The 25925-nt window shown below is 37.8% G+C and overlaps 2 protein-coding genes across 30 annotated transcripts in view; one reads left to right on the forward strand and one right to left on the reverse strand.

Annotated features, from left to right (window-relative positions):
- Positions 1-25925, reverse strand: part of WASF1 (WASP family member 1) — a 150608-nt gene that overhangs the window by 84999 nt on the left and 39684 nt on the right. For 2 of the 28 annotated variants that reach the window (XM_067011650.1, XM_067011644.1), the window contains exons 1-2: positions 5289-5404; positions 3071-3152 (exon numbers count right to left, since the gene is read on the reverse strand). The exons of 1 other annotated variant lie outside the window; for it this stretch is intronic. The gene's annotated coding sequence lies outside the window, so the exon portion shown is untranslated. Of the gene's footprint in view, positions 1-3070; positions 3153-4371; positions 4614-4809; positions 5430-25925 lie in introns of those variants that run through there. 25 more of the 28 variants (XM_067011639.1, XM_067011633.1, XM_067011647.1 and 22 more) reach the window with 25 other exon arrangements.
- The window catches only part of CDC40 (cell division cycle 40), a 49124-nt gene continuing 28748 nt past the window's right edge, over positions 5550-25925 (forward strand). The window contains exons 1-4 of one of the 2 annotated variants that reach the window (XM_059083599.2): positions 5550-5565; positions 5776-6021; positions 18513-18599; positions 24612-24741. In XM_059083599.2, the coding sequence (XP_058939582.2) occupies positions 5833-6021; positions 18513-18599; positions 24612-24741 (406 nt within the window). In that variant the 5' untranslated portion in view covers positions 5550-5565; positions 5776-5832. Of the gene's footprint in view, positions 5566-5775; positions 6022-18512; positions 18600-24611; positions 24742-25925 lie in introns of those variants that run through there. The other variant, XM_067011623.1, reaches the window with a different exon arrangement.

Here is a 25925-nt window from a genome sequence, read left to right on the forward strand (position 1 = left end):
ATTATCTGTCAACCCTATTCTCAGGTCATATTCCATCTCTTTAACCTTCATACTCCCACTCCACAACTTTAGTTACAATATTTTGCCTTCTAAAAAAACTTCTCTGGAGATACACTGCATATGATCTTTCTCCAAAGTATAAAAATAAAATCTACCTTGACTTTACTTACAGGCTGTCAGTAAAAAACTCAAAAGGGGAAAGCAAAGAAAATCATCTTAATTCAGTTTCTTGGTGGTGCTGGGAGTTAAAAAAAAAAAAGAATAAAAACAAAAGCAAACAAAACAGCAACCGTAACAACAAAAAAAATTCCTTAAAAAACCTAAAAAGTCTTGCTCCCACGAATAGGCATGTGAGAAAAAGAGTAAGACTATAATCTTTCCAGAGGTAGATCCAGAAAGGAGAAATTTTCTGACAGGAAGTATATAAGCAGTAACATTAGAAAGGGAAAATGAACTCTCAGAAAAAATGGTTACACTTAGCTTTGAAATGCCTTTGAATGTTATTTGTAACCAAAAGGAACCTCAGAGATCATCTACTTCAACCTTCTCAATTTATAAATGAGAAAACCAAAGACCTTAAGAGGTAAAATGACTTGTCCAACGTTACAAAACAGATCTTAGCTCCTTCCAATTTCTCATTCTCTGACCTCTTGCCCCAGATGATGTAAGGTTGCACCACTCACTGAACTGAGGAAAATCTTCATGTCCAGTGGGTGTCAGAGGACAAGTTCCTAACAACATTGTTATGTCTAACACAAGAGAAATGTATTCCTAGCATTTCAAGGTAGATTCTGAATTGATTTTCCCACAGAAAGATTGTTGTACACATTATTTTTAATATAGGTATAGGTATTATACCTATAGGTATTTTCAAAATAATAGGTATTTTCAATATAGTATTTATATTAACTAACAATAAAATTTTACAACTCTCTAATAGTATTAGTCTACTCCTAAAATTCAAGTATATTATGGGTTAAATTGGTGAGTTGTCTGAAAATCTAACCAAGCATATTGTTTCTGAGAACGTAAGTTCCAAGTTCTAAACCATTTAACAAGTTTTAAAATATAATCAATCCTATTGTAAGTTAGGAACTACCACTACACAAAGATTCAACATTATAAACTGAATGTGATAAACTAAAAACACAAGATTCTTCATTTTATAAAAAGCTCCACCCTAGAGGTCACTTATTCTTAAAATTAGGTACTCAGGCATATCTAGCACAGGATATACTCTACATACATTTTTAAATTAATATTTTACTGGAAAAATGAAATAAGTCAAAAAGAATCAAACACATATCTATACTCATCTAATTTAGGAAAAAAAAAACCTTTAATGTACATTTTCATGAAGTGACCTGTAAAAAATAAGAAGAAAATTATTATCATTTCATAAATGAAAGGTTGACAATGTATGCATTATACAGTATCTAGTGCTAGTTCAAAAAATGTGTGGGTAAAGGAATTATGCCTGAACAGGTAAATGAAGTTCAAACAACTTCCAAATACATTTTTTTTCTTTTCTCTTGAGATAAAGCTACAAGCTTTATGAATTAAAAATTTATTTGGGGCTTCCCTGGTGGCACAGTGGTTGAGAGTCCGCCTGCCGATTCAGGGGACACGGGTTCGTGCCCCGATCCGGGAGGATCCCGCATGCCGCGGAGCGGCCGGGCCCGTGAGCCATGGCCGCTGAGCCTGCACGTCCGGAGCCTGTGCTCCACAGCGGGAGAGGCCACAACAGTGAGAGGCCCGCGTACAGCAAAAAAAAAATTATTTGATAGATCTTTTAAAAAATGTCTACATGGTACATTAAATCAATGGATATAGTCTTCATTCATTCATTTTATCTGTCCAATAAAAAATTAAACCTATACTATTTGCTAAACACTATGGTAGCAATTTCAGATTTATGACAATAAGCATTGGGTCAGTTCCTGTCCTCAAGGAGCTTAGAAAAACCTTGAGTAAACTGTACTTATCCAAGTAATAATGACAGCTAAATTTTAGTTGGTCATTTAAGAAAACATTAAAAATGTCATCAAATTAATTCTCAAAAATATAAACTATACAATAGTAACCTTAAAGACATTTGAATAGTCTTATTTATACGAAGTTTCCCCACAAAGTAACTAAAAGCACTGTTTTGGTAAAAGTAATAATATATTTTATAGTAGTTTTTGCTATGAAAATTAACTGAGTTAATCCCACAATAAGAAAATCAAAAGCTACTAGCTACTGTAATAATGAAACTCAAGCACTTGGAAATACCTTAAATTATTCTGACAATAAAGCAAAATGTAAAATTAAATATAGTATTATATTTATACACTGTCTCTGAATATATAAATGGTTATTTACAAACCTGAATAATCAACAAAGTGGCTCCATATCACACCTCACAAATGATCAACGTATTTTCAATGTATTACAAAGTCAATGTATTATATTACACTACAAAAATCAATGTATTACAAATTCAAAATGTATTTTGAATGGTGTCATCTGCAAATTTTTCAATGAAAAAGGCCTTAATGTTTTCTGGAGATTTTCTCTTTCACAAACTTAATTCAATATTCTACTTGTTTACTACCAAGTCATATAACTTTTTCATGAATATTAACTATACCTATATTTACAACTACATATATGTATTAACTATAATACCTATTAAATTTGCAATTATTAAAAACTTGATAGATGAGAAACATTCTTCCATTTACAGCCATATGTCTCCAAAGCAAAATTCAATGTAAATCATCCATTCTAACATGCCACAGAAAATCCTAATAACATTTTTCACTGTATTTTACACTGAAATATTTTCATCGTTCATTAGCTAAAATATTTAAATTTTCTTTGAAAGCGTCATGAAAACATATTTACTTAATTTATGCACTAAATTTAGTGGCATAAATGGCTTTATTTCTATTTACATATAAAGAAACCAAGACAAGGTGTCCATTTTGTAAACTGCAAGGTCATTTCCTAACAAGCAACTGATCCTACACCATCAAGTTATATTATATGTGCGCCACTTCCAAGTGCCATAAAACAATTACTGTACCTTAAAACAACTGCCTCTGCAATGTCTATGTGCAATTCCGTTTTACCAAGAGGGTTATGGCAACAATCTTAAACAAGAAAAGCTGGAAAGGGAGGATCACAAAAAGAAAAATAAAACACTTATTTTTGGTCGTGAATCGTTTATTTTTAAATACTGGGATGTAAACAGTTTTTAACATAATAAATAAATAACCAACAGTTGTTTCTTCCATGTTCAAAAAATATTTCATCTTTCAGGTAGATCATGCAAAATTGTAGCCTACCCATCCTTGTAGACAGAAGTTGGAAAAATGAGAAGAAATTCTATAACAAGTAATTAAATATATGATATTGCAAAGAAAAGAACTGAATAAAAAGTAAAATTTAGATAAATTTAGGAAATGTTATGGCAGTTAAAACCCCATCTTAAATATTAAGCTTCCTTTCTTTCAACTGAAGGCTAGAATTGGCAATCAAATATTCCGCTATTGAAAAATAAAGAAATACAAAACTTTACTTATTCAAGACTTGAGAAATTTTATATCAAATATTGAACATTAAAAAATACACTTTTCCTAACAGAAACTTAGAGCATAAGGGAAAAAACTGTTCCTGAGAGTTCAAAGACTGAGACTGAATCTGTAATTATGATACAGTCCTGCCAACAATTAGGAAAATGAAAGTTATCTCCTATACAAATTAAATTTAAGAACATTAGACGGGTTGAATAACCAATAAATCAATTACATCAATTACCGGACAGGAATAAGACTTAGCTAATACGTGGATCTAACATCAACAACAAAAAAAACAAAAAAGAAAACAAACAAAAAAAACTATATATAATCCTAGGCACACTTTACATAGAAAAGGACAGAATTAGACTGAGTCGTATTCAAGTATCTAGTCTGTCTGGGGATTAGTCAATTAATCGGCTATAGGACAGGTTATGAATGTTCAGGTCAGATGTGCTTTCTCTTCACCATTATTCCAGTTCATCATCCGCAAGTGCAAGAGAAGGCGTCAGAGTACCGAAGCTAGGGGGCATGCTACAGCAAGGGGAAAAGAAAAATGGGAAAGGTGCAATGGATGCTGCAGAGTTGAATAATTATCCGGGTGGCACAATGGGCGAGTCCTGCTGACATCGGAGCTGGGTGAGCAGCTCCCTAACTCTGCTCAAGGCACCCCCCTCCCCATAGCCGGCATCGGAGGCTAGAACCGCGCTTGGCCTCTTCTTCTAGCGAAGAAAGAGATCCCGGCACTCGCTTTACCGTTATGTTGTCTCTTTAGACACAGACGCGCGGCGCAAAAACGCAAACGCACCAGCTGGCTTTACAGAGCCTCGGGCACGTATCTCGAGCGGGGCTTCTCCGGCACCGGGTGCCGCAGCCTCCCCCAGAGCGAGAAGGCACAGGGGCGGGCCGCGGGGGCAGGGGCTCTCAGGCGGTGGCACCTAAGTAAGACCCGCAGTCTCCCCGCCTAGAGCAGCCTCGAGGCGGTCCCCGCAACCGAGCCCCAGGTGTGCCCGCCGGCCGCCGTGTCCCTGGGTACCCAGCCGGGCCGGCGGTCTGGCTGCCGAAGCTCTGGAAACCCGCGAATGGGGGTGGGGGCCGTCGCGGGGTAGGCGCGCCCATCCTCGCAACCTGTGCTGGGCCAGTGCTCCACGCACACCTCTCTCCGTTCTGGCCAGTGAGGAAGAGTTCCTCTCCCGGCACCCTGTCCCCCCCAAAAAAAAACAATTCCTAAGAGACTCGCGCTCACCGAGGAATCTTGAGGGGCTCTAGCCTTACCCCTTCTTCATGCTTCGGCGGTGGCGGCCGGTCCCTCTCAGCTCCCGGGACTCCACCTAGAGCCTCCAGGATTGTCAGGCTCCCGGGTGGAACCCGCTGTGGGCAGCGGCCGAGGCACCGGGCCACAAGGAACGCCGCCTGCGACGCCCGCCGGTCACCGAACCCACCGTGTGCTCGACGCGCGAGCGAACAACACCGCGAGCCGCCGCCGCCCCCCCCCACCTCACGCCAGCTGCCCCCTCCCAGAGCGCGACTCTCCACAACCGGGCGCGAAGACCCGCGCCTGAAGCAGGGGGAACAGCAGGACTCTCGCCACCTAATCCCCCATCTTTCCCACCAGGAGCTATTCCCCGCCAGTCAAGGTCTTCCCACTTTTGATTCTCACTTTCCTCTTCAGCTCCCAGTGCCCAGGTGCATCTGTGGTGGGAAACTCAGCCCCCACCCACTCACCCATCAGTTGTGGGGGATGAATATCTCTCTTCCCCCCCTTTCCGGAGGCTTTATGGTATTGCCCAATCCTCAGTTTGGGGGAGGGGGACGGAGAGAACAGTGCTTGGCCAGGGAATGAGGAAAGATGATAGCCAATTGAATGAACCTACCATTCAGGGGCGGGGTCAAAGAGGGTCCTGCCCACCCCGCCCCCTTTCTCTAAACTACAGTTCCCATCCTGCCTCTCCCACTTCACGCCGCGCGGCACGCCGGAAGCGTAGCACTTCGAGGCCTCAAGGTATTTCGGAACTCGTAGTCTTTAATCTAGCCTCAAAGGTCCCGAAAGTTGTAAGCTATTATAATTCTATTTCCCTAGGTAAATGTTTCCAAATTCCAAGTCCTGTTGTTCTTATTCTAATACTAATTAATCGATTGTAATGATTGTTTTAAAATATAAACGATTTCGTAGGAAAGGAGCTAAATAATGTGTGTCATGGCAATCTGTCAGGACCTGAAGCTACTCCTTCCGCCAAGGCCTGGTCTCCGCAGAGTGTCTGTTGCCGTCATGTCGGCTGCGATTGCAGCTCTGGCTGCTTCGTATGGTTCGGGTTCAGGGTCCGAATCGGACTCGGACAGTGAGGGTGGACGGTGTTCGCTGCCAGCCGCGGACTCCCTTATGCACTTGACTAAATCGTCTTCAGATAAGTCCTCTCTGGCAGTGGCGGTGGACTCCGCTCCGGAGGTGGCAGTTAAGGTAAGCGTTTTGGCCACTAGTTCGGGGCTGGAATTGTTGGTTTCTGCTCCAGAATTCGACAGTCATTTGTTAGGCCCCGGGTTACCTCGTCCTCAGTCCTGAAAGGTAAGTGGCTAACGCTTGGATCTCTTCTCCCTGTATGCATCTTCCTCGGGAGAATCTGGGAACTTGAAGTTCAGGACAGCCCTCCACTCCTTGCTCTCGCCTCCCACCTTCAGAAAGCAGGCGGGAAGAGGGGGTGACATTTGAATTTATGGATTAGGATGTGGCCTGGATGGAGTAGGTGTAACAGAACATAAAGCTAAATCAGAACTTCCCAAACTAGAGTATGTGCCCTCACTTGAAGTGAGCTGTGGCCTGGCTTTGTTTTGTTTTTGAAGTCAGAACTAAATTCTGATCCCGGCTCCACCACTTGTTTGAACTTGGGCAAGTTATACAACGTCCTCAGTTTCCTCACCTGTACAATGGAGATATAATTTTAAAAGGACCTATCTATTTGAGAGGACTATTGTGACGATTCAAAGAAATGATAGAAATAAAGCTTGCAGCAGAGATCCTGGTATCTAATAAAAGTGCATATATAAGTCAAGACAGTGAGAAAAGGCCTTGGACTTAAGAAACAGTGTGCATGATCCCAAATTGAGGAAAGTGATAGAGGGAGAGATTGGGTTATATAATTCCTTTAACAAATATTTATTGAACACATGTTACTTGTCAGGAACTGTTCTAAGGGCTGAAGACACAGAGGCAAACAAGCCAGACATCTTTGACATCATGATTGCATACATTTTAGTGGAAGAGGCAGCCAATAAAATATGAGCAAATAAAGTGGTTACAGATTGGATTGAGTACTGTAAAGGAAAAAAATAGAATTCTGTGAAATAGAGTTCAGTGATAAAGAATAAGTTAGGAGTATGACTTCTGTAGATTGGTCAGGGAAGTCCTCTTGCAAAAGCAGCTTTGAGGAACAGAAAAAAGCCAGCCAAGTGCACGATAAGGCAAGAGTTTCCCAGCAAAAGGAGACAGCAGGCCTTGAGATGGCAAAGAGCTTAGTGTGTTTGAAGAACTGAGGAAAGGTCTGTGTGTCTAGAGCTGGAGAAGAGCATCCACCAGTTGGTAGTATAGGCCCAGTAGAGCCCAGTGGGGGTGATCAGGAGCTGAAGACGTGGTGAGGGGAGGCAGTGTGCTAAAACTCCTTTGTATTTAAGATGTTTCCCAGTCTAGTGATAGTGATATACCTAAGTCTTTTACAGGCTTTTAGTGAGCTATTCATGGATTTTACTTTTTCCTAATGTATATCGAGTATGAAAGAATGCTTAGGATCCTCCTACTTTTATAACAAAACAAACTCCCCATACTTACACCCCTCCTCTAGCAGCCTCCTGAGTCTTCATTCTTTTCACAGCTCAGCTTTTTGGAGCTCTCTCACTTTATCTCATTTTCTCCTCAACTCAATGCAGCCTTGCCCTAGCCTCTTGGGAAACTTACTCTCCCTGAGTAATGTCACTGGCCTTCCAGTTGTCAAGTTCTGTCATCTGAGTTGAATATTTGCATCAAGTGACACTATTAAATAGTTCTTTTTTGAAACTTTCTCTCTTTTTGGCTTCCATGGGGCCATCCTCAGTCTTCTGATCCCCTGTTCTTCTGCCCTCCCTTTCAATATTAGTGTTTCCTGAGACTCTGTCCTTAGTCCCCCTTTGCACCCCTCATACTCTCCAGGCCTTCAACCTGCAGTGCTCCTGATGACTTACAGGTGAACACTGTGAAGTGGTTCGCACAGGCTCTGGAATCAAGACTGCCAGGATTCAAATCCTACCTCCAGCAGTTACCCAGATGGTGACCTTGGATAAATTAAGTGCTCTGTGTCTAATTTTTTTCTCATCTGTGAAGTAGGGATAACACTAGTAACTATCTCATGGAGTTCAAGACTTGTCATAAAGCATGTGCCAGGCACACTATCCTTATCCAATTCTAAACTCCTTGCTAGCTTCAGAACTATTGTCGTCTCTCCCGGGATAGCTCTCAGGCACCTCCAATCCAATGTGCTAAAAAACTGACATTTTCTTTCCCTCGGCATCTGCTTCACCTGTTTTTCCCATTTGGATTAATGATCCCACAACCCACCCATTAGTCAAAGCCAAGAACAGAGGGGTCTTCCTTTTCTCTTCCTTCCTCCTCAGCCCCTGAAGCTAGTCATTCAGCTGGTTCTAACATTTCTGCTTCATTAATTTCTGTCAAATCAACTCCTTCCTCTCCATTTTTACTGACACAGCCTTACTTCATATTTTCCTTACTTCTCTCAGGAGTCATTCTTGACTTTTCTTTCTTTCTGAACCCCTGCTATTGGGTAATGGGTCCTGTTCATTACCAGGACCCATTACCCAACAGTACCAATGATGTTTATCAAATCTTTCCTCTTCTGCTGCCACTGTTCAGATTCTTACAATTTTTCTTCAAGACAATTATAATAACCTTCTAACTGGTCTTTCTACTTCCTCTATTCTTGTCTCCCAGTTCCATACCCCTTTTCCCTTCACAATGCACTCAGAGTGGTCTTTCTAAATTCCAGTGTTATTGTATCACTTCCTTGCCCCAAGACACCCTGTTGCCTGCTGGGTAATTTCTGAGTTCCTTAAGAGACCTACCATTCTCCCATGCTGAACTCTCTACAAAGCACCCAAAGCCTATTTTCTTTTTTTCTCTCTCAAGATTTTGCCCACACTAGTCTCTCTGCATGGAGATCCCTTGCCTCATGCCTCCCCTCATCCCACCCCCCAAAATTCTACTGTCGTTCAGTCTTAGTGCACATATTTCCTCCTCTGTCTACCTTAGCCCCCTTTCCACATCTCAGTTATAGCACTTGCCACATTGCTGTGATTTGTTAATATTTTTCTTTCCCCTGGACCAGACCCTGGAGACCAGAGATTGTTGTGTATATTTGTTTCCATGTCTTCAATGCCTAGTACACAAGATAAAGAGAAATACATTAGGTGAGAAAATGAATGAAAGAGTAAGTGAAAACCAAAGTCTTGAAAAAGCATGTATGTTGAGATTCAAGGTACACTGATTGGGTGGGAGTGACGGGAAGTCTCTAAAACTCAGTTCAGTCACTTCAAGTTATAAGTAAGATAATCCAGGAGGAAAGACTGAATAGGTATCAGAGGTCCATTAGAAGCAGAGCTGGGGCTAAACCCCACAGTGATCTGGTTTCTGTGATGAGAGAGTAAGGGATTTTGATCATCGCTAGTTTGTTAATATGCTTTTTAAAAAGCTTATACCCAGTAAATTTAATGACAGAAAAATGTCTAGGGGAGGAGATGTGAAGCATACAAATAAGTTCATCTGTATTTGTCAAATTGTATTGTGACTAATAGCAAGCATTCTGGCAAAGTATGAACTTATGTAATGTTTTTAATCCATATCACTGAACACTAATGAGATTTCACGTACCTTAGAGGTGATTTGATTTTATTTTTTGAAGTTACTATTAGGTTGTCTTTTTCCTTTTGATCTGTAGGAGATCCTTATATATTCTGGATACTATCCTTCGTCAATTATGTGTTGCAAAGTTGTGGTTTGTTATGGATTGTGGTTCCTTTTCCTTGTTGGAGAAATTCTTCCTTTTCCCAAAGGATCATAAAAATATCCTCCCATTTTGTCTTTTGAAAGCACTGTATTTTTGCTTTTTCCATTTAAGTCATGACTCCACATGGAATTAAGTTTTGTGTATGGTGTGAACATTTTTAATAATATAGCTCTATCTTTGGTAGGGTTGTTCTACCTCCCCCACCCCCACCCCACCTCCATCTCTTTTTGTTGTTATTCAAGAATGTCTTGGCTATTCTTGTCCCCTGTAATTCTGTATACGGTTTAGAATTAACCTGTAAATTCTGCTAACACCCAGGTGGGATTTTGTTTGGAGTTGGGTTGACTCCTAGATCAATTTGAAGACAGTGTTATATCTGTTCATTCATTTAGGTCTTCTTTAGGTTTTTAATTTCTTTGAAAGTTTATAATTTTCTCTATCAATATCTTGAACAGTTTTGTTGCAGATATTTCTAGGTGCATCTTAGTTTTATGCTATTATAATAATAAATTGTGTTATAGTCTCCATTATTTAATTTTTTGACCGATCTTACTACTTACATAATGGTACCAGCTGCAAACATGACAGTATTTTTTTCTTCCTTTCAGTCCTTTTTTCTTTTCTTTTTTTTTCTTGCCTTGCCATGCTTGCTAAGATCCCCAGAAAGATCAAAAATAAAAAGAGGGGAAAAGAATATATCAGGCAAATTCCAAGAAAAAGAAAATGGCATTGGTTGTATTAGGGTCAATAAAATAGACTTTAAAACAGAAAAAGGATCCTATAATAGCATCCTATAGTAGCATCCTATAATCCTTTGTACTTTGATATCAGTTGTAACTTCTCTCTCATTTCTGATCTTATTTATTTCATCCTCTCTTTTTTCTTAGTGAATCTAGGTAAAGGTTTATCAATTTTGTTTACCTTTTCAAAGAACCAGCTCTTGTCTTTTTCTTTCTATTGTCTTTTTAGTCTCTATTTCATTTATTTCCACTCTGATCTTTATTATGTCCTTCCTTCTACCAACTTTGGGCTTCATTTGTTCTTCTTTCCTAGCTCCTTTATGTGTAAAGTTAGGTTGTTTATTTGAGGTTTTTCTTGTTTCTTGAGGTAATCCTATGTCTCTAACTTCCCTCTTAGAACTTCTTTTGCTGCATCCCCTAGATTTTGGTATGTTGTATTTCCATTTTCATTTGTCTCAAGGTATTTTTCTTTTTAATTTCTATTTTGATTTCTTCATTGACCCATTGGTTGTTCAGTAGCATATTGTTTAATCTTCACATATTTGTGGTTTTCCAGTTTTCTTCTTTTAATTGATCTCTAGTTTCATACCATTGTTGTTGAAAAGATGCTTGATATGATTTCAGTCTTCTTAAATGTATTTAGACTTATTTTGTGGCCTAACATATGATCTGTCCTGGAGAATGTTCTATGTGCATTTGAAAAGAATGTGTATTCTGCTGCTCTTGGATGGAATGTTCTGTATTTATCTATTAAGTCTATCTGGTATAATTATTGATTTTCTTTCTGGATGATCTATCCATTAATGTAAGTGGAATATTAAAGTCCTCTACTATTATTGTATGCCTGTCAATTTCTCCCTTTAGGTCTGTTAATACTTGCTTTATATATTTAGGTGCTTCTGTGTTGGGTACATAGATATTTACAAATGTTATATCTTTTTGCTGGATTGACCCCTTTATCATGATGTAATATCCATCTTTGTCTTTTATTACATTCTTTTTCCTCTGTATTTGTTAAGGGCCAAACTCAAAAGATATCTTTACATGAATTTCTATTTTTTTCTCTCAGCCACTTAAACTCCCATTTTAGAAAGTCTGTTCATTTCTATTTTTTGGCAAAAAACCTATAACATAAATTGATAGTTTGTAATAATGGTTGATATTTATGTCTTGTTTATAGTTTACAAAGTGCTTTCACATCCATTTTCTTATTTGTATAACAGTAAGAAATGTGAAAAGGACTGAAAGGTAAATATTATATGATTTTATTTTCAAATGACTTTGACAACAAAAGATAACATATTTAAACTTATTTGACTCATAGGGTACACTTTACTTACTGCACTTTAATTTTCATGGATAATTAAAGCTGAATAGAAACCCTTTGTAATTCTCTGGTAATTTCAATTGCATGCCTAATTGTTATTGAACTCATGGGTGTTAAAACAAGGTTGTGGTGTTGTCCAAGTTTTTCTAATTAAACGTAAAATTAATAACTCTTCATTTTCTGAGGAGTTGTCCAGTTTGTTCTATAATTTTAGCAGGAGCCAGACACGGGGACCTATTTATATTTTTTATTAGTTGCCACATTGCTTTTTAAGAGTAGTTCTTTTAAAATTGTATTTTGCATTTAAAACTTGATGTCTTGTGGTACTCTAATCAAAATAATTCAAATTTAGAATATTTAAAATACCCTTAATCAGAAAGATCTGGTAAACCATATTATAAAGTGGTTCTAGCAACTGTATTCTAAAAAAGCCATTGGGGAAGTATGAACACAGCTAAGCCTGTTGTTATTATAAGCAGCTTATCCTTATAAAAGAGAGAAAAGCATTTAATTTAGTTTTTATGCAGTTTAACTTTGTGGTACTTGGTTTTGCTACCGAGCCCTAGGTAGATACTCTCTCTAATCAGTGAAGATTGGGGTATGCTTTCTAGGGTAATATAGGTGGCTCATCATTTGAACCCCCTTCCTTAATAGTCTTAATGTAAACAGCATCCTTCCCTGCCTCCTACCTTCAGAAGCTGGAAACCCAGATTCTATCCTCCCAGCTCCCATTCAGCTAAGGTTTAGGACTATAATTTCGGTTCACAGGCAGATGCACCCACCTAAATTCTAATCTAAAGCTAATCCACAAAGAAGCAAAGAAAAAGAATATTTTAAGTGGCAGTGATGACTCCCAACACTAAAAGATTAAAAGAAAATTAAAAGATCATCTATGACTCCCAACATCTCCCACCAACTCCAAAAATCTATCACCCATCACCCATTCTTGTCTTTGTAATCTCTGTTTCATCTCAGGGAGGATTCTGCTTCTCTTTTCAGAGGCTAGCTGGTTGTATCCTGGATTATCTCCCCTCTCTCCTCTTCTAGAATGACCATACCTTTTTGATCATTTCCTCATTCTTATCATATGTTTCTCCCTACTTGCTCCTTTACTGTAGCTTATGATTGACTAAATCTTTGGCTTAGCCTTTTCTTTAAAAAGGAAAAAAAAACAAACTTAATTTTACCCTGAAAATCCTTCAATCTGGTACCCCATCTCTTCTTCTTTACTGCTGAATGTCTTGAAAGAGCAAAAATATTGATGTCTTTTTTTTTTTTTTCTAAATCCTCAGCTATACCTCTGCCCCTTGCACCTGGCTCTCCATACTTCACCCCGCTACCAAAATCGCTCTGGCAAAGGTTTTCTGTGACATAATTGCCAGTTTCAGTGACCTTTGGTCAGCCTTCATCCTCTTTAATTTCTCTAGGAATTTGACATTTCTTTCTTCAGTTTAATTTAACAAATATTTGTTGAACATGCGCTTAATGCCCTGCATTCTGCTGGGCAGTAAGACTATAAAATATAAGTAAAAGTCATGTGCAACAAATAATGTATCACAAGGGCTATTAGGAGTCATGTGTAACATCTCTTAGGGCTGTGGATGAAAAAGCATTTTTCCTGAGCCAAGAGGAGGGGAGGTATCAGGGAAAAGAAGATGACATATTATCAGATAGCAAAGGGAAATGCATAAGGAACAAAGTAACATTGCCAACAACAAACACAGGAAGCATGAAAGTGCTTGATATTTTAAAAAGTCAGCAATTAGTCTAATACAGCAAAAATGGGGGTAAGTTAAAGCAGATAAGGACATATTATAATGGACCAGGCAAGATATGAAGTCTGAACTAGGATGGTGGAGAAGGGAAGGTGGGAGTAGGGTTGCTAGAGAAATATTTTAGGAGTAGAATCAGTAAGACTTAGTGCCTCATTTGTTCATGTGTGACAGTGGAGTCATGTGGAAATGGAATCTTCTGTTTTGGACATAGCAAGGTGTTTGATGCTGTAGAATATCCGTATAATGAAGTTCAGTAGGCCGTTGGATATGTGGATACAGAGGCTAGGTATGGTCAAGGCTGCAGATAAAAATTTGGGCTGAAAATTGAAGTCAAGAGATAAGATAAAGATGTGGACAAATTTGAAACAAGAGAGGAAGGAAGTTTAAGAGAGTCAGACCTGAAGGACTCTTATCTTTGTAAAGTAGAGAAACTAAGTCACCTGCTTTGGTGAGGGGTGTTTTAATAGTGACAAAATTTTGGAACAATAACTGTGTGCCTATAGTATTACTTTTCCTGTCAGTTTTCTATCTTTGGTCATTACCTGGTCTAACTCTACGAGATCTTCATTTGTCAGTGGCAGTGCTTCTTCTCCACCGTCACTGTCAACTTCATGCTTTCCTACCTGTTTTGCAAAATTTGTGATGTTACTTTGCATTATCTTTGCATTATGTTTACAGATATATCCTACATCCGCAAGTGGCCAACAGAATAAAGATGGTGACATGATAGGAATAGTTCTATGAGGTTACGGCCACATTCACGCATACAAAATCCAACTTCTGTAGCTTTTTTAAAAAATATCTTTATTGGAGTATAATTGCTTTACAATGTTGTGTTACTTTCTGCTGTATAACAGAGTGAATCAGCTATATGTATACATATATCCCCATATCCCCTCCCTCTTGTGCCTCCCTCCCACCCTCTCTATCCCACCCCTCTAGGAGGTCACAAAGCACCAAGCTGATCTCCCTGTGCTACGCAGCTGCTTCTCACTAGCTATCTATTTTACATTTGGCAGTGTATATGTCAATGCTACTGTCTCACTTCATCCCAGCTTACCCTTCCCCCTTCCCGTGTTCTCAAGTCCATTCTCTACGTCCGCGTCTTTATTCCTGTCCTGCCCCTAGGTCCATCAGAACCATTTGGTTTTTTTAGATTCTATATATGTGTTAGCATACGGTACTTGTTTTTCTCTTTCTAACTTACTTCACTCTGTATGACAGACTCTGGGTCCATCCACCTCACTACAAATAACTCAGTTTCATTTCTTTTTATGGCGGAGTAATATTCCATTGTATATATGTGCCACATCTTCTTTATCCATTTATCTGTCGATGGACACTTACATTGCTTCCATGTCCTGGCTATTGTAAATAGTGCAGCAATGTATACCCTGAGAAAACCATAATTCATAAAGAGTCATGTACCACAGTGTTCATTTCAGCTTTGTTGGTTTGACATTGAGCTGCATGAGCTGCTTGTATATTTAGGAGATTAATTTTTTGTCAGTTGCTTTGTTTGCAAATATTTCCTCTCATTCTGAAGGTTGTCTTTTTGTCTTATTTATGGTTTCATTTGCTGGGCAAAAGCTTTTAAGTTTCATTAGGTACCATTTGTTTATTTGTATTTTTATTTATTTATTTATTTATTTATTGCGGTACGCGGGCCTCTCACTGTTGTGGCCTCTCCCGTTGCGGAGCACAGGCTCCGGATGCACAGGCTCAGAGGCCATGGCTCACGGGCCCAGCCGCTCCGTGGCATGTGGGATCCTCCCAGACCAGGGCACGAACCTGTGTCCCCTGCATCGGCAGGCGAATTCTCAACCACTGCGCCACCAGGGGAGCCCCTTCTAGAGAATTTTCAATTTCATTTATTGTGTTGCTAATCATTGTTTGCTTGCTTTTTGGTCCTTCTAGGTCCTTGTTAAACGTTTCTTGTGGTTTTTTCCATTCTGTTTCTAACATTTTGGATCGTCATTACTCTGAATTTTTTCAATTAGACTGCCTGTTTCCTCTTCATTTGTTTGGTCTGGTGGGTTTTTACCTTGCTCCTTCATCTGCTGTATATTTCTCTGTCTTCTCATTTTGTTTAACTTACTGTGTTTGGGTTCTCCTTTTCGCAGGCTGCAGGTATGTAGTTCCCATTGTTTTTGGTGTCTGCCCACAGTGGGTGTGGTTGCTTCAGTGGCTTGTGTAAGCTTCCTGGTAGAGGGGACTCGTGCCTGTGTTCTGGTGGGTGGGGCTGGATCTTGTCCTTCAGTCATCAGGGCCATGTCCAGTGGTTCATTTGGGGGTGTCTGTGAACTTAGTATGACTTTAGGCAGCCTCTCTGCTTATGGGTGCGGTTGTGTTCCTGTCTTGATAGTTCTTTGGCATGGGGTGTCTAGCACTGGAGTTTGCAGGCTGTTGGGTGGAGCTGGATCTTAATGTTGAGACAGAGATCTCTGGGAGAGCTCTCACCGATTGATATTACATTGGGCCGGGAGGTGTCTGGTGGTCCAGTGTCCTGGACTTGACTCTCCCACCTTGGAGGCTCAGGCCTGACACCGGCCGGAGCACCAAGACCCTGCCAGCCACATGGATTGGAAGAAAAGGAAGAAAAATAGGAAAAAAAAAAAAAAAACAACCAACAGAACCCCAAACCAAATGGTAAAAGCAAAACTAAACAGACAAAAATCATAGAAATAAACATACACACACTCATAAAAAGAAAACAAACAAAATAATGAACAGTCAGAACTCTAGGACAAATGGTAAAAGCAGACCTTAACAAACAATATCACACAAAGAAACATACACATACACACTATAGACCAGGGCTTCAGAATATCTCATCCTTTTTCAAACTTCTCTCTGTTCCTCTGTGAAAGGACTTCATGGTCAATTTGCTTAGACTTTGATTCTCAGCCTGCAACTTTGGAATCACATGGGAAGCTTGAACCAATGCTGGGCCTCACTCGGGAGGAATTAAATCAGAAAATATGAGGTGAGGCCCGGCATGAAACTTCTTTAAAGCTTCCTGCTGGACTCCACCAGTCTACAGAGGCCAGCTTATACTTTAATAGAGGGAGGTAGACAATTAATACATGTCAGGTGATGATAAATATAATAGAGAACAATAAAGCAAGGTAAGGGGAAAGTAGGAAAACTGTGCAGAGACCTGAAAGGAGAGAGAACAGTCATGTGGGTATCCAGAGAAAGCACATTCCAAGAAGAGGAAACAGGAAGTGCGGAGACCCCAAAGCAGGATTGTCTTTTGGTGAATTCCAGGAATAACAAATGAGCCAGTGAAGCTGGAGTAAAGTGAGCACAGGCACAGGGCTAGGTGAAGACAGAAGTTAGTAGGGGTGAGGGACAGATTTGGAGGGTAAATTCTCAACCACTTAGATTCAGACTTCTTCAGTTTATAATAGTGATTTTGTAACTTCAGCTTTCCTGAAATATAATTCATAGATGATATATAACTTCCTTAAGAATTTCAAAATATAACTTGAATACCCTAATTAAAAGAAATTTGGGGGCTTCCCTGGTGGCGCAGTGGTTGAGAGTCTGCCTGCCGATGCAGGGGACACAGGTTCGTGCCCTGGTCTGGGAAGATCCCACATGCCGCGGAGCGGCTAAGCCCGTGAGCCATGGCTGCTGAGCCTGCGTGTCCGGAGCCTGTGCTCCGCCATGGGAGAGGCCACAACAGTGAGAGGCCCATGTACAACAACAACAACAACAAAAAAAAAATTAAAGGAAATTTTGTAAAGCAACTTTATAACATGTTTGATATGTAAATTAAACATGTACTGATAACATGTTTTTCCTAGTAAATGCTCAGGCAAGACAATACAGCAAGACAAAAATGCCCTATAAAACTACCCTTGGGAGCCATACTTTCTGAAAACAACTTGGTAATGAGCCCTGTAGTTCTTTGTTAGGCTCTTACCCTAAGTGGGGTAGCTACCAGAGGGTTTAGAGTGAACGAGTAACATAATTGGACTAATATTTTAAAAGAGTCACACTGGCCTCTGTGTGGAGTGAGGCTGTGGGTAGACAAGGGCAGAAGCAGGGAGACCAGTTAGGAGGCTATTAAAGTAATCCAGGTGCAAAATGATAAACTGGACTGAGGTGATAGTGAAAGAGGACTTGAGAAATGGTTGAACTCTGGGTGTCCATAGAAGGTAGAGGATTTGCTGATGGGTTGGATATACAATGTGAAAGAAAGGAGTCAAGGATAACTGTGGCAGTTTTCGCCTGAACACATGTAAGGCTGGGATAGTGGTTAATTTAGAGGAGGGTAGAAGGAGTCATTGGGGAAGGGGAGAACAAAAGTTCCCTTTGGGGATATATTAAGTTTGAGATGTCTGTTAGACATCCTGGGAGAAAAGATGTTGAGTTGAAACTCAGATATATAAATTCCTAGAGTTCAAGGGAGAGATCCAGGCTAGAAAATTGTTATATTGTATGTATTGCATGTATTGTTTATGTGGTGGGGCTACACAAAAGATAGACTACCAGTGATTCTCTAGTGGAGATGAGATTTTTATGTTCATTAAGTTGGGGGATGAATTTAATAGTCAGTGTAGATTATTAGACTTTAGATTTAGAAGATTTGGGCCCTGCCACCTCCTTTTGTTTCTTCTGCAGTCCCTAAGCAAGTCCATCTGGGTACATATCTAATAAGGTCTGCTAAATAAAGGAGTGCTTCTCCTGAATTTGGAACCAGAAGATCAGGTCTTTTGAGTTCATAAAAAAGAGCTGGACTCTCTTACTTGAAGGCTTTGAGTAGTATTAATTTACTTAGAAATTTGTTCAGATGGGATAAAGTCAATGTTTTTGAAGGAAAAAATTTTTGTTATGCATTCTAACCTCTATAACTGTTTACCTTACTTTTATTAGTCTTTGATTATTAGAATTATATATAATCCTATACATTAATATATAGAATTATATATTAATCACATAGCACTAGTGTAATCTTCATAAAAGTGATGTTAAAATGACTAGTGTGACCTTAATGTTGTTTCTAAAATACAGTAAATACTTGTATCTTTCATGTTTGTTTGGTTTTCTTGTAGGAAGATTTGGAGACTGGAGTTCACCTTGACCCTGCTGTCAAAGAGGTTCAGTATAATCCTACCTATGAGACCATGTTTGCTCCTGAGGTAAGAAAACGTATTATAGTTAAGAGTGTCTTTTGCTATATAGTATTTAAATTATACATATGTAGAGAAACAGTTGGTGAATTTTTCAGTGTTTTCTGATGAAAGTATACTATTTAAACTGTTATAAAATATATCCTGTTATATGTTAGTTATATCTCAATTTAAAAAAGAAAGGAAAATATATCCTGTATTCTCCAAAAGTTAAATAGTATGCCTTTATAAGAATAATATATAATTCTTAGATGCAAACTTAGTTAACATCTTCCTCTCGGTTTTGATAAGGGAGTATTACAAGTTAACCATGAGGGAAAAAGTTTGGTTGATTAGCATCATTAATGCTTAGTATATTATGAAACATCTAGTGACAAATGCTGCTGTGTTAAACACTAAAAAGAGGTACCATACTGACGTGGTCACTGCTCAAAAATAGTCACACGGTTTATTGCTTGCTCTGAGTCAGTCATCTTATGGATTCTTTTTTCTGATGATGATAAATGGTGATGGAAGCATTTAAAAAGCTGAAGAAGGAAAAAAAAAGCAGAAATAGTGAAAATTGTCCATTTAGGAGAGTCTTTATAGAAAAGATTAGATTTCTAGGTATTTAGCCTTTAAAAAGGAGAAAAGAATGCTTGATTGACAAGATACAGATATCAGGAAAAGGTCATTATAAGAAATAATAATACGGTTTCAGTAGCAGGATCTTTAAGAGCACTTTAAAGACAGAGATGAGGAGCTATATCTTATTGCACCCTGGTGGAGAAAGAAGTACTTCTTAATATTTTTCATTTTTTAGCATATAGTCATTGTCTTTTTTTTTTTTTTTTTTTGATAAAGCTACTTCATGTAATTTTTGCCTGCTTAGGTTTCCATAGTCACTTAAAATATGGCAATGGAAATGTAAAGCACAGCCAAGGATGCCAGTGCTAGTGCTCTGGCTGTTCTCCTAAGTGTACAATAAGCCAAAAACTCATTCTCATGCTCTGAGGCTTGTACATTTTTTATTTTATTCCATTATTTCCTAAATCCTTATAACCTGTTGAATTATAGGCTGTTTTATACCCCTTGGCACCATTTTAGCACTGGCATGCTCATGATTTTTTTTTTAAATGTAAAGTACTTCAATTTAAGCCACTAACTTTAGAAAATGAGAAAATTTGGAAGTGGCATTGTGTATGACATTCCTGTGTCAGTGTATTTTCTATGAAGGCTGTTTTTCTTAAATTTTTAGATCCTATGCATAACTAATGTATTGCTGTATGATTCATTTTCAAAACTTTCAAGAAAAATTCAAAAGGTCAAAAAATTTTTGGTGCTATTGACGAGGCAGTAGGTTTATCATTCTCTTTTGGGGATTATCAGAGCAATTTTCTGTTCTTTTTTTTCCCGTGTTAGGGAACCTCACGTTAAATATATCAACTAGTTTATGTCAGGAACATTTCAGTGCTTACTGTCAACAATTTAAGGAAAGAGTGATGGGACTGAAAAGTGAAGAAAAATTACAATTTTTCAAAGGAATTGTCTGTGACATAATAAATTATCAACTTTGAACTTTATGACTAGGGTCTGTATAACTTGGCAAAGTCTGGAAGGGTATTACCAGGAACTTTGCTAGATGAAATTCAAGTTCTCATATTTTGAGAATCCATCATCAGAGACAAGATTTAATCCTTCTTCCCAATCTAGTGTTTACCAGAGAGGACATGCTAAGTGTTTTTTTTAAAAAAAAAGATGGAGAGCAGACTATTTCCTATAGTGCCTCTAAAGTACCAGTCAAGTTTAAGGAGAGATTGCATCTTGTTATAAAGATAAAAGTTCCATGAAAGTATTTGTAACTGGCAAATGTTTTTTGAAATAAGCGATACAATCCAGGGTAAGAACATGAGATGTGGGGCTAAACAGACCACTTATTAGCTCTTATGTGACCTTAGATTATCTTAGTTTTTTCACAGGTAAAACGAAGATAATTTCTACTTTACCAAATTATAAGGATAAATGAGATAATATGTGATGTACTTAGGAAACTGTCTGGCACAGAATAAGCATTTAATAAATTATAGCCTTTATTGTTACTTGTGTTAATATTATTGGCATTGATGGCTAGATAGGCCTTTATGAGGAAAGATTCCAGACAGAGGGGAACAGCATGAACCAAATCATAAAATCTAAAGAACAGTAGTGTTTTAGTCATTATCAGTAGAGGAAAGCGGGATAAGGCTAGAATAGTACTTTGTACAATCGGTATTGCACAGGCTGTAGGGGCCAAGGTAAAGAGTTTGGTCTTGATTTAATAGATGAATTTTTAGGAAGATTAATTTTTAAGGTTTGCATGACGGAAAAGAACAGGGATGGAGACTAATAAAATAAAACTACCATTTATTACACTATGCCAGGTACCACACTGAGGGATTTGTATACCTTATCTCCTTTAGCCCTCACTACAACCCTATGAAGTAAGTACTTTTATCCCTATTTTATAGTGAGGAATTCAACTGTCAGATTATACTGCCAGCAAGTGCCATATTTGAGGCTTTGAGTCCAGATCATTCTTAACAATCACTCCATAACTGTAAGACCATTTAGAAGGTGCAGTTTTGACTTCATTAGTTCAGTAAACTAACAAATTGGCTATTTTATTTTATAAATTATTGTTTCCCTCCCAACCGAGGACTTTTCCTAGTTGATCTACCTAGTTATCCAGATAAGCTTTCTCAAATTACAGAAGGAACTTGAAAACATAATAGCCATTGTTTTAGTCTAGTGATTTTCTTCATTTCACTCAATCCTTTTGGATCCGCTTAGAGAAAAGTCTATTTGTTAGCTTCTCTAGACTCATATAAAGTCCATAAGCCTCAGAGAGAATTTCAGACTCCTTAAAATAATATTACTTTTAGGAATAGAAAAAATATAAACGTTTAGAGGGGGAAAATGCCAGTTACTGTTTAAAATCTGTCTGTAAGGGCTGCTATAAATATTAATGTTAGAATGGACTTTAGAGTCATATAGACCAGCTCTTTTATTTTATAGATGAGGGAACTGAGGCGCAAGGTCATAGAACCACTAATAAAATATACTATTGTAATAATTAAACTGTGCTTATGTCTTACAAGATTGAGGTATTCTGCCAATAAAATTGAATTGTGATCTTTTCCAAAATTATAGAAAATAATAATTAATCAATATGCTCTTCTCACCTTAAAATTTGTTTATAAATGTTTTATACATTGATTACTGTAGTGAATATTAATGGAAAACTTAATACATCAACCTGAGTATATGATTATTTGTTCAGTAACTTGGGTTTTTTTTTCCTATATGTGAATTTATGGTTATGATTTCATATAGTCAATTTTTACTTATATGAATTTTCTTAATTCCTGTGATGTTATAATATACTACTAAGGCATCAACCTTCAAGTACTCTGCCTGCTGAAGACTTGAGAACCACTGCCTTATAATACATGGATCTCTTAGATTTATCAACTAATGTCTTAAATTAAAAATGCTTTTCTCCCAAGTTTATAAATAAATCACTACTTCACTGAGATGAAAGATGTTAAGGTTACTTACCTCAGAAACATTTTCTTTTTTGGTGCAATGTCTGAATTAGTACTTAAATATGTATATTTTATATGGGAGATTTACAATTGTCATTGACTGTGGTGTACTTCAGTATTACCTTAGCTAAAAACTATTAAATACTCATACCTAATTAACTTGAATATGTTTAAAAACTTGAATATTTTTAAAAATCACTTGAATACAAACTTAGACTTAACTACCAAAAGTTGAAAAGAAGCATTTAGAAATCAATTTGTGTATTTTTAAATATGCATTGTTTTGTTTTTTTAATGGTTAACCCAGAATTGAGTTGCATATTCACACAGACCAGGAACATCTGAGAGTAATTGGTAAGAGCTGAGTCCTGCTGAATAACATTCTCTGCCTTCCTCTGTTGACATGTAATTAGTCTTTGAGGTCAGCTCCAATAGTTGCCAGTAACCAGAAAGTTAAGGTGAGCCAGAAGTAGATGAGCCTACCCCAGGCAGCTTCCTATATCAGTGGAAGATTTTTTTGTTGTCTCAGCTTAAATATGTATAAAATATAAGCACGTTTAAATTTTTAAACAGTGTTAGGAAGAGTACCACAAGCTATACTTTGCTGTAATATATGGATCTGTATTCTTACAGAAATCAAAGTTCTTAACACTGAGAATTTTTCTTTAAAAGATGGAGGCAGTTTGATATGTTATGACCTGTAGAAGAATTATTCCCTTTTTGTAAAATCTTAATAAAATTAGAATATGGAAATTGTGCTTTCCTTTTTTAAATTGGAAATTATAAGCATAATGATTGGTAATATATTATATGTGATAGGAGTAACAATATAGGCAATGGGGATTTTTATCATTTTGAAATTTTTTACCCCCAGAAATATCACATGCGGCTTTGCAGATGTTAACTGACTATAGCAATTAGATCATCTAGTCAACTTAAGTCATTTTATTATCTTTAATTTTATGGATGTTTTTGTTTTTGTAATAAATTTCATGACTGAATGAAGTTAACTGTAACTTCCAGCATTCAGCAATCTAGATTTTTTTCCCTATTTCCACCCGTCAGCTCAGGAAGAACTAATATGGGCTATAAAGTCTTGCCCTGTCCTTTATTATAATTTAGAATAAATAGTAATAAAAGCTTTATATATGAATTATATATCTTAAGATTGAATATTTTAAACCTAGAAATGGAAGCTGTCAATAGAAAGGAATATTATAGTAATTTATTTTCTTCTAAAGCAGAAAAAATTATAAGGCAAATTAACGTTTAAATTCATATTTTTATGCATAGCACAATGTTGATATGTAGAGAAGACAACATTCTGGTTAAGGAAAGATCAATATTTTATATTTGTGGCTCTGGAAGTGTATCATGGAAAAGTTGGTTTCAAATAGTAGTGACCTAAGATGTTCTAATGTCAAAATATTTATTATGACAGTCGAGCTTCCAGAATTCAAATAAAAATATCCTGTCTACTTCTACTGTTTCCAAAGTGGGAAGTTCATTTTTATTCTTTATTTTTAAAACTGGAAAGAAGAGAGTTGGATCTTCCCAATACCTTTTTTAATAGCATTGGTGACTTTAGGCAGGCAAGGTATGTCATCTTGACCTTTTTCTCCATTTCTAACATGAGAAAGAGAATACCTCTTTAACTTTCCAGAATTTTTGTACAGATCAAATTAAATAACATTTGGAAAGCCATTCTGGAAACTCAAAACATTGTAAACATATAGATAATAATGGCACTATTTTGTGTAAGATTTTCATAGTGTGACCTTTCATAGTAGAGAAGTTTTATTTACATTTGTAATGTCTTTTCCTAGGGACTTTTTCAGGCACATTACTTTTATTGTCTATTTCGTATCTTCTGCCCCCAGTGAGACTCTGATTAATCTTTCCTTCATTAGTGTTTTCTATATGCCAGGCACTACGGAAAGTATTGAGGGTTCTAAGTCTCCACCTTTGAGGAACTCATAATCTAGTAGCAGAGAAACATGTGTTTTTTAAAATTACATCATGGTACCATTCCAAAAATCCCCCAAATCATCGTTTAGACAAAACTATAGTGTGTCTCAATTATCTAGAGCCACAATGTCAAATAGAACTTCCTGCAATAATGAAAATGTAGTAGCCAGTAATTGTATGTGGCTGTTGAGCTCTTGAAATGTGGCTGGTATGACTGAGGAACTGAATATTTTAATTAATTTAAATCTCAATAGCCACACATAGGCTTGGGTGAGCTGGTTCCTCTCCAGTCCTGGTGGCTGCCAAACAGTGCTAACCAGGCATTGTGCAGTTTTACTAAACCACGGGAGGTGAGCATGTTCCCAAACAGGTTAATGGGCCCCTGATGATTCAGAGCTTAAAATACATTGTGCAGTAATTCTACTCATTCTGGCTTTATACACTGAGAATTTGTGTTTTTTTGTTTGTTTTTTTTCTTATAACATTGTAGTTTGGACCAGAAAATCCCTTCAGAACACAGCAAATGGCTGCCCCTAGAAATATGCTTTCTGGATATGCTGAACCAGCCCATATCAATGACTTTATGTTTGAACAGCAAAGAAGAACTTTTGCCACGTACGGTAAGGTGATACGCGAGTTTCAGGTTAAACCTTATTAGAAGTGTGGTGTGTGTGTATGCGTGCGTGTGTGTGTGTGTGTGTGTGTGCGTGCAATAATCGATTTTATCTTCTGGCTTTTTGTGTGTGTGTGTGGTACGCGGGCCTCTCGCTGCTGTGGCCTCTCCCGTTGCGGAGCACAGGCTCCGGACGCACAGGCTCAGCGGCCATGGCTCACGGGCCCAGCCACTCCGCGGCACGTGGGATCCCCCCAGACCGGGGCACGAACCCGTATCCCCTGCATTGGCAGGCGGACTCTCAACCACTGCGCCACCAGAGAAGCCCTCTTCTGGCTTTTTAAATTTATTAACCTGGATTCCTTAAAAGGGTAGTATGTTTTCTTATACACATCTATAAATATTTATACAAATAGGAAGGTGCACTAATATTTTTAGCTGTCATTCTAAATCTGCTCTGATTTCTGAGTACTAGAAATATTCTGTGGTCTTAAAAACAGAACGTTCTCTGTTGTACTTTTTAATGAACACTTGTTATTGAGTGACTGTTGCATGCAGACTGCTGTTGAAATTGGTAAATAACAGGATAGTGTTAAGAGGTATATGTTTATCTTCTTATGCACTAGTTGACTTTACTCTCTTTCTCAAATTTTATCTCTGAAAAGTTGTCTGTTGATTACTGAGGGATAGCAGGAAATGGAATGGCCACAAATTCATTGCATAAAATAATTATATTCTATCAGTGGTGGGATTTGAGAAAGTTAATGTGCATACAAGGCTGGGAATCCCCTCTACAAGAAGATGGTCTTTATAATAATGTCCTTGCTGATGGTTCCAGAGATCACAGGTCTGGTCACTTATATCAGCTTTGTCCATATTTGGTAGTTAGTGCCTTTTCTTTCTCATCCCATAATCTACATCTGTAGGTTGAAAGACACTGATCACCTCCTGCTTTGAAGAGCTTTTTGGTACGGTGGGTGAGCAAAGTAACTGAGAATGTTTTTATGCCTGCTGTAGTTGTGATCTTTTATGAATTAATTACTTATGCTGATGTTCTCTTCCCCAAAGAGTAACTGAAAAAGAAAACTTTGAACTTTTTTAACAAGAGATTTAATAATCACTTTTTTTTTTTTTTTTTTTTTTTTTTTTGCGGTACGCGGGCCTCTCACTGCCATGGCCTCTCCCGTTGCG

Source organism: Kogia breviceps, chromosome 13 (genome assembly GCF_026419965.1).
Source record: "Kogia breviceps isolate mKogBre1 chromosome 13, mKogBre1 haplotype 1, whole genome shotgun sequence".
Lineage (NCBI taxonomy): Eukaryota > Metazoa > Chordata > Mammalia > Artiodactyla > Physeteridae > Kogia > Kogia breviceps.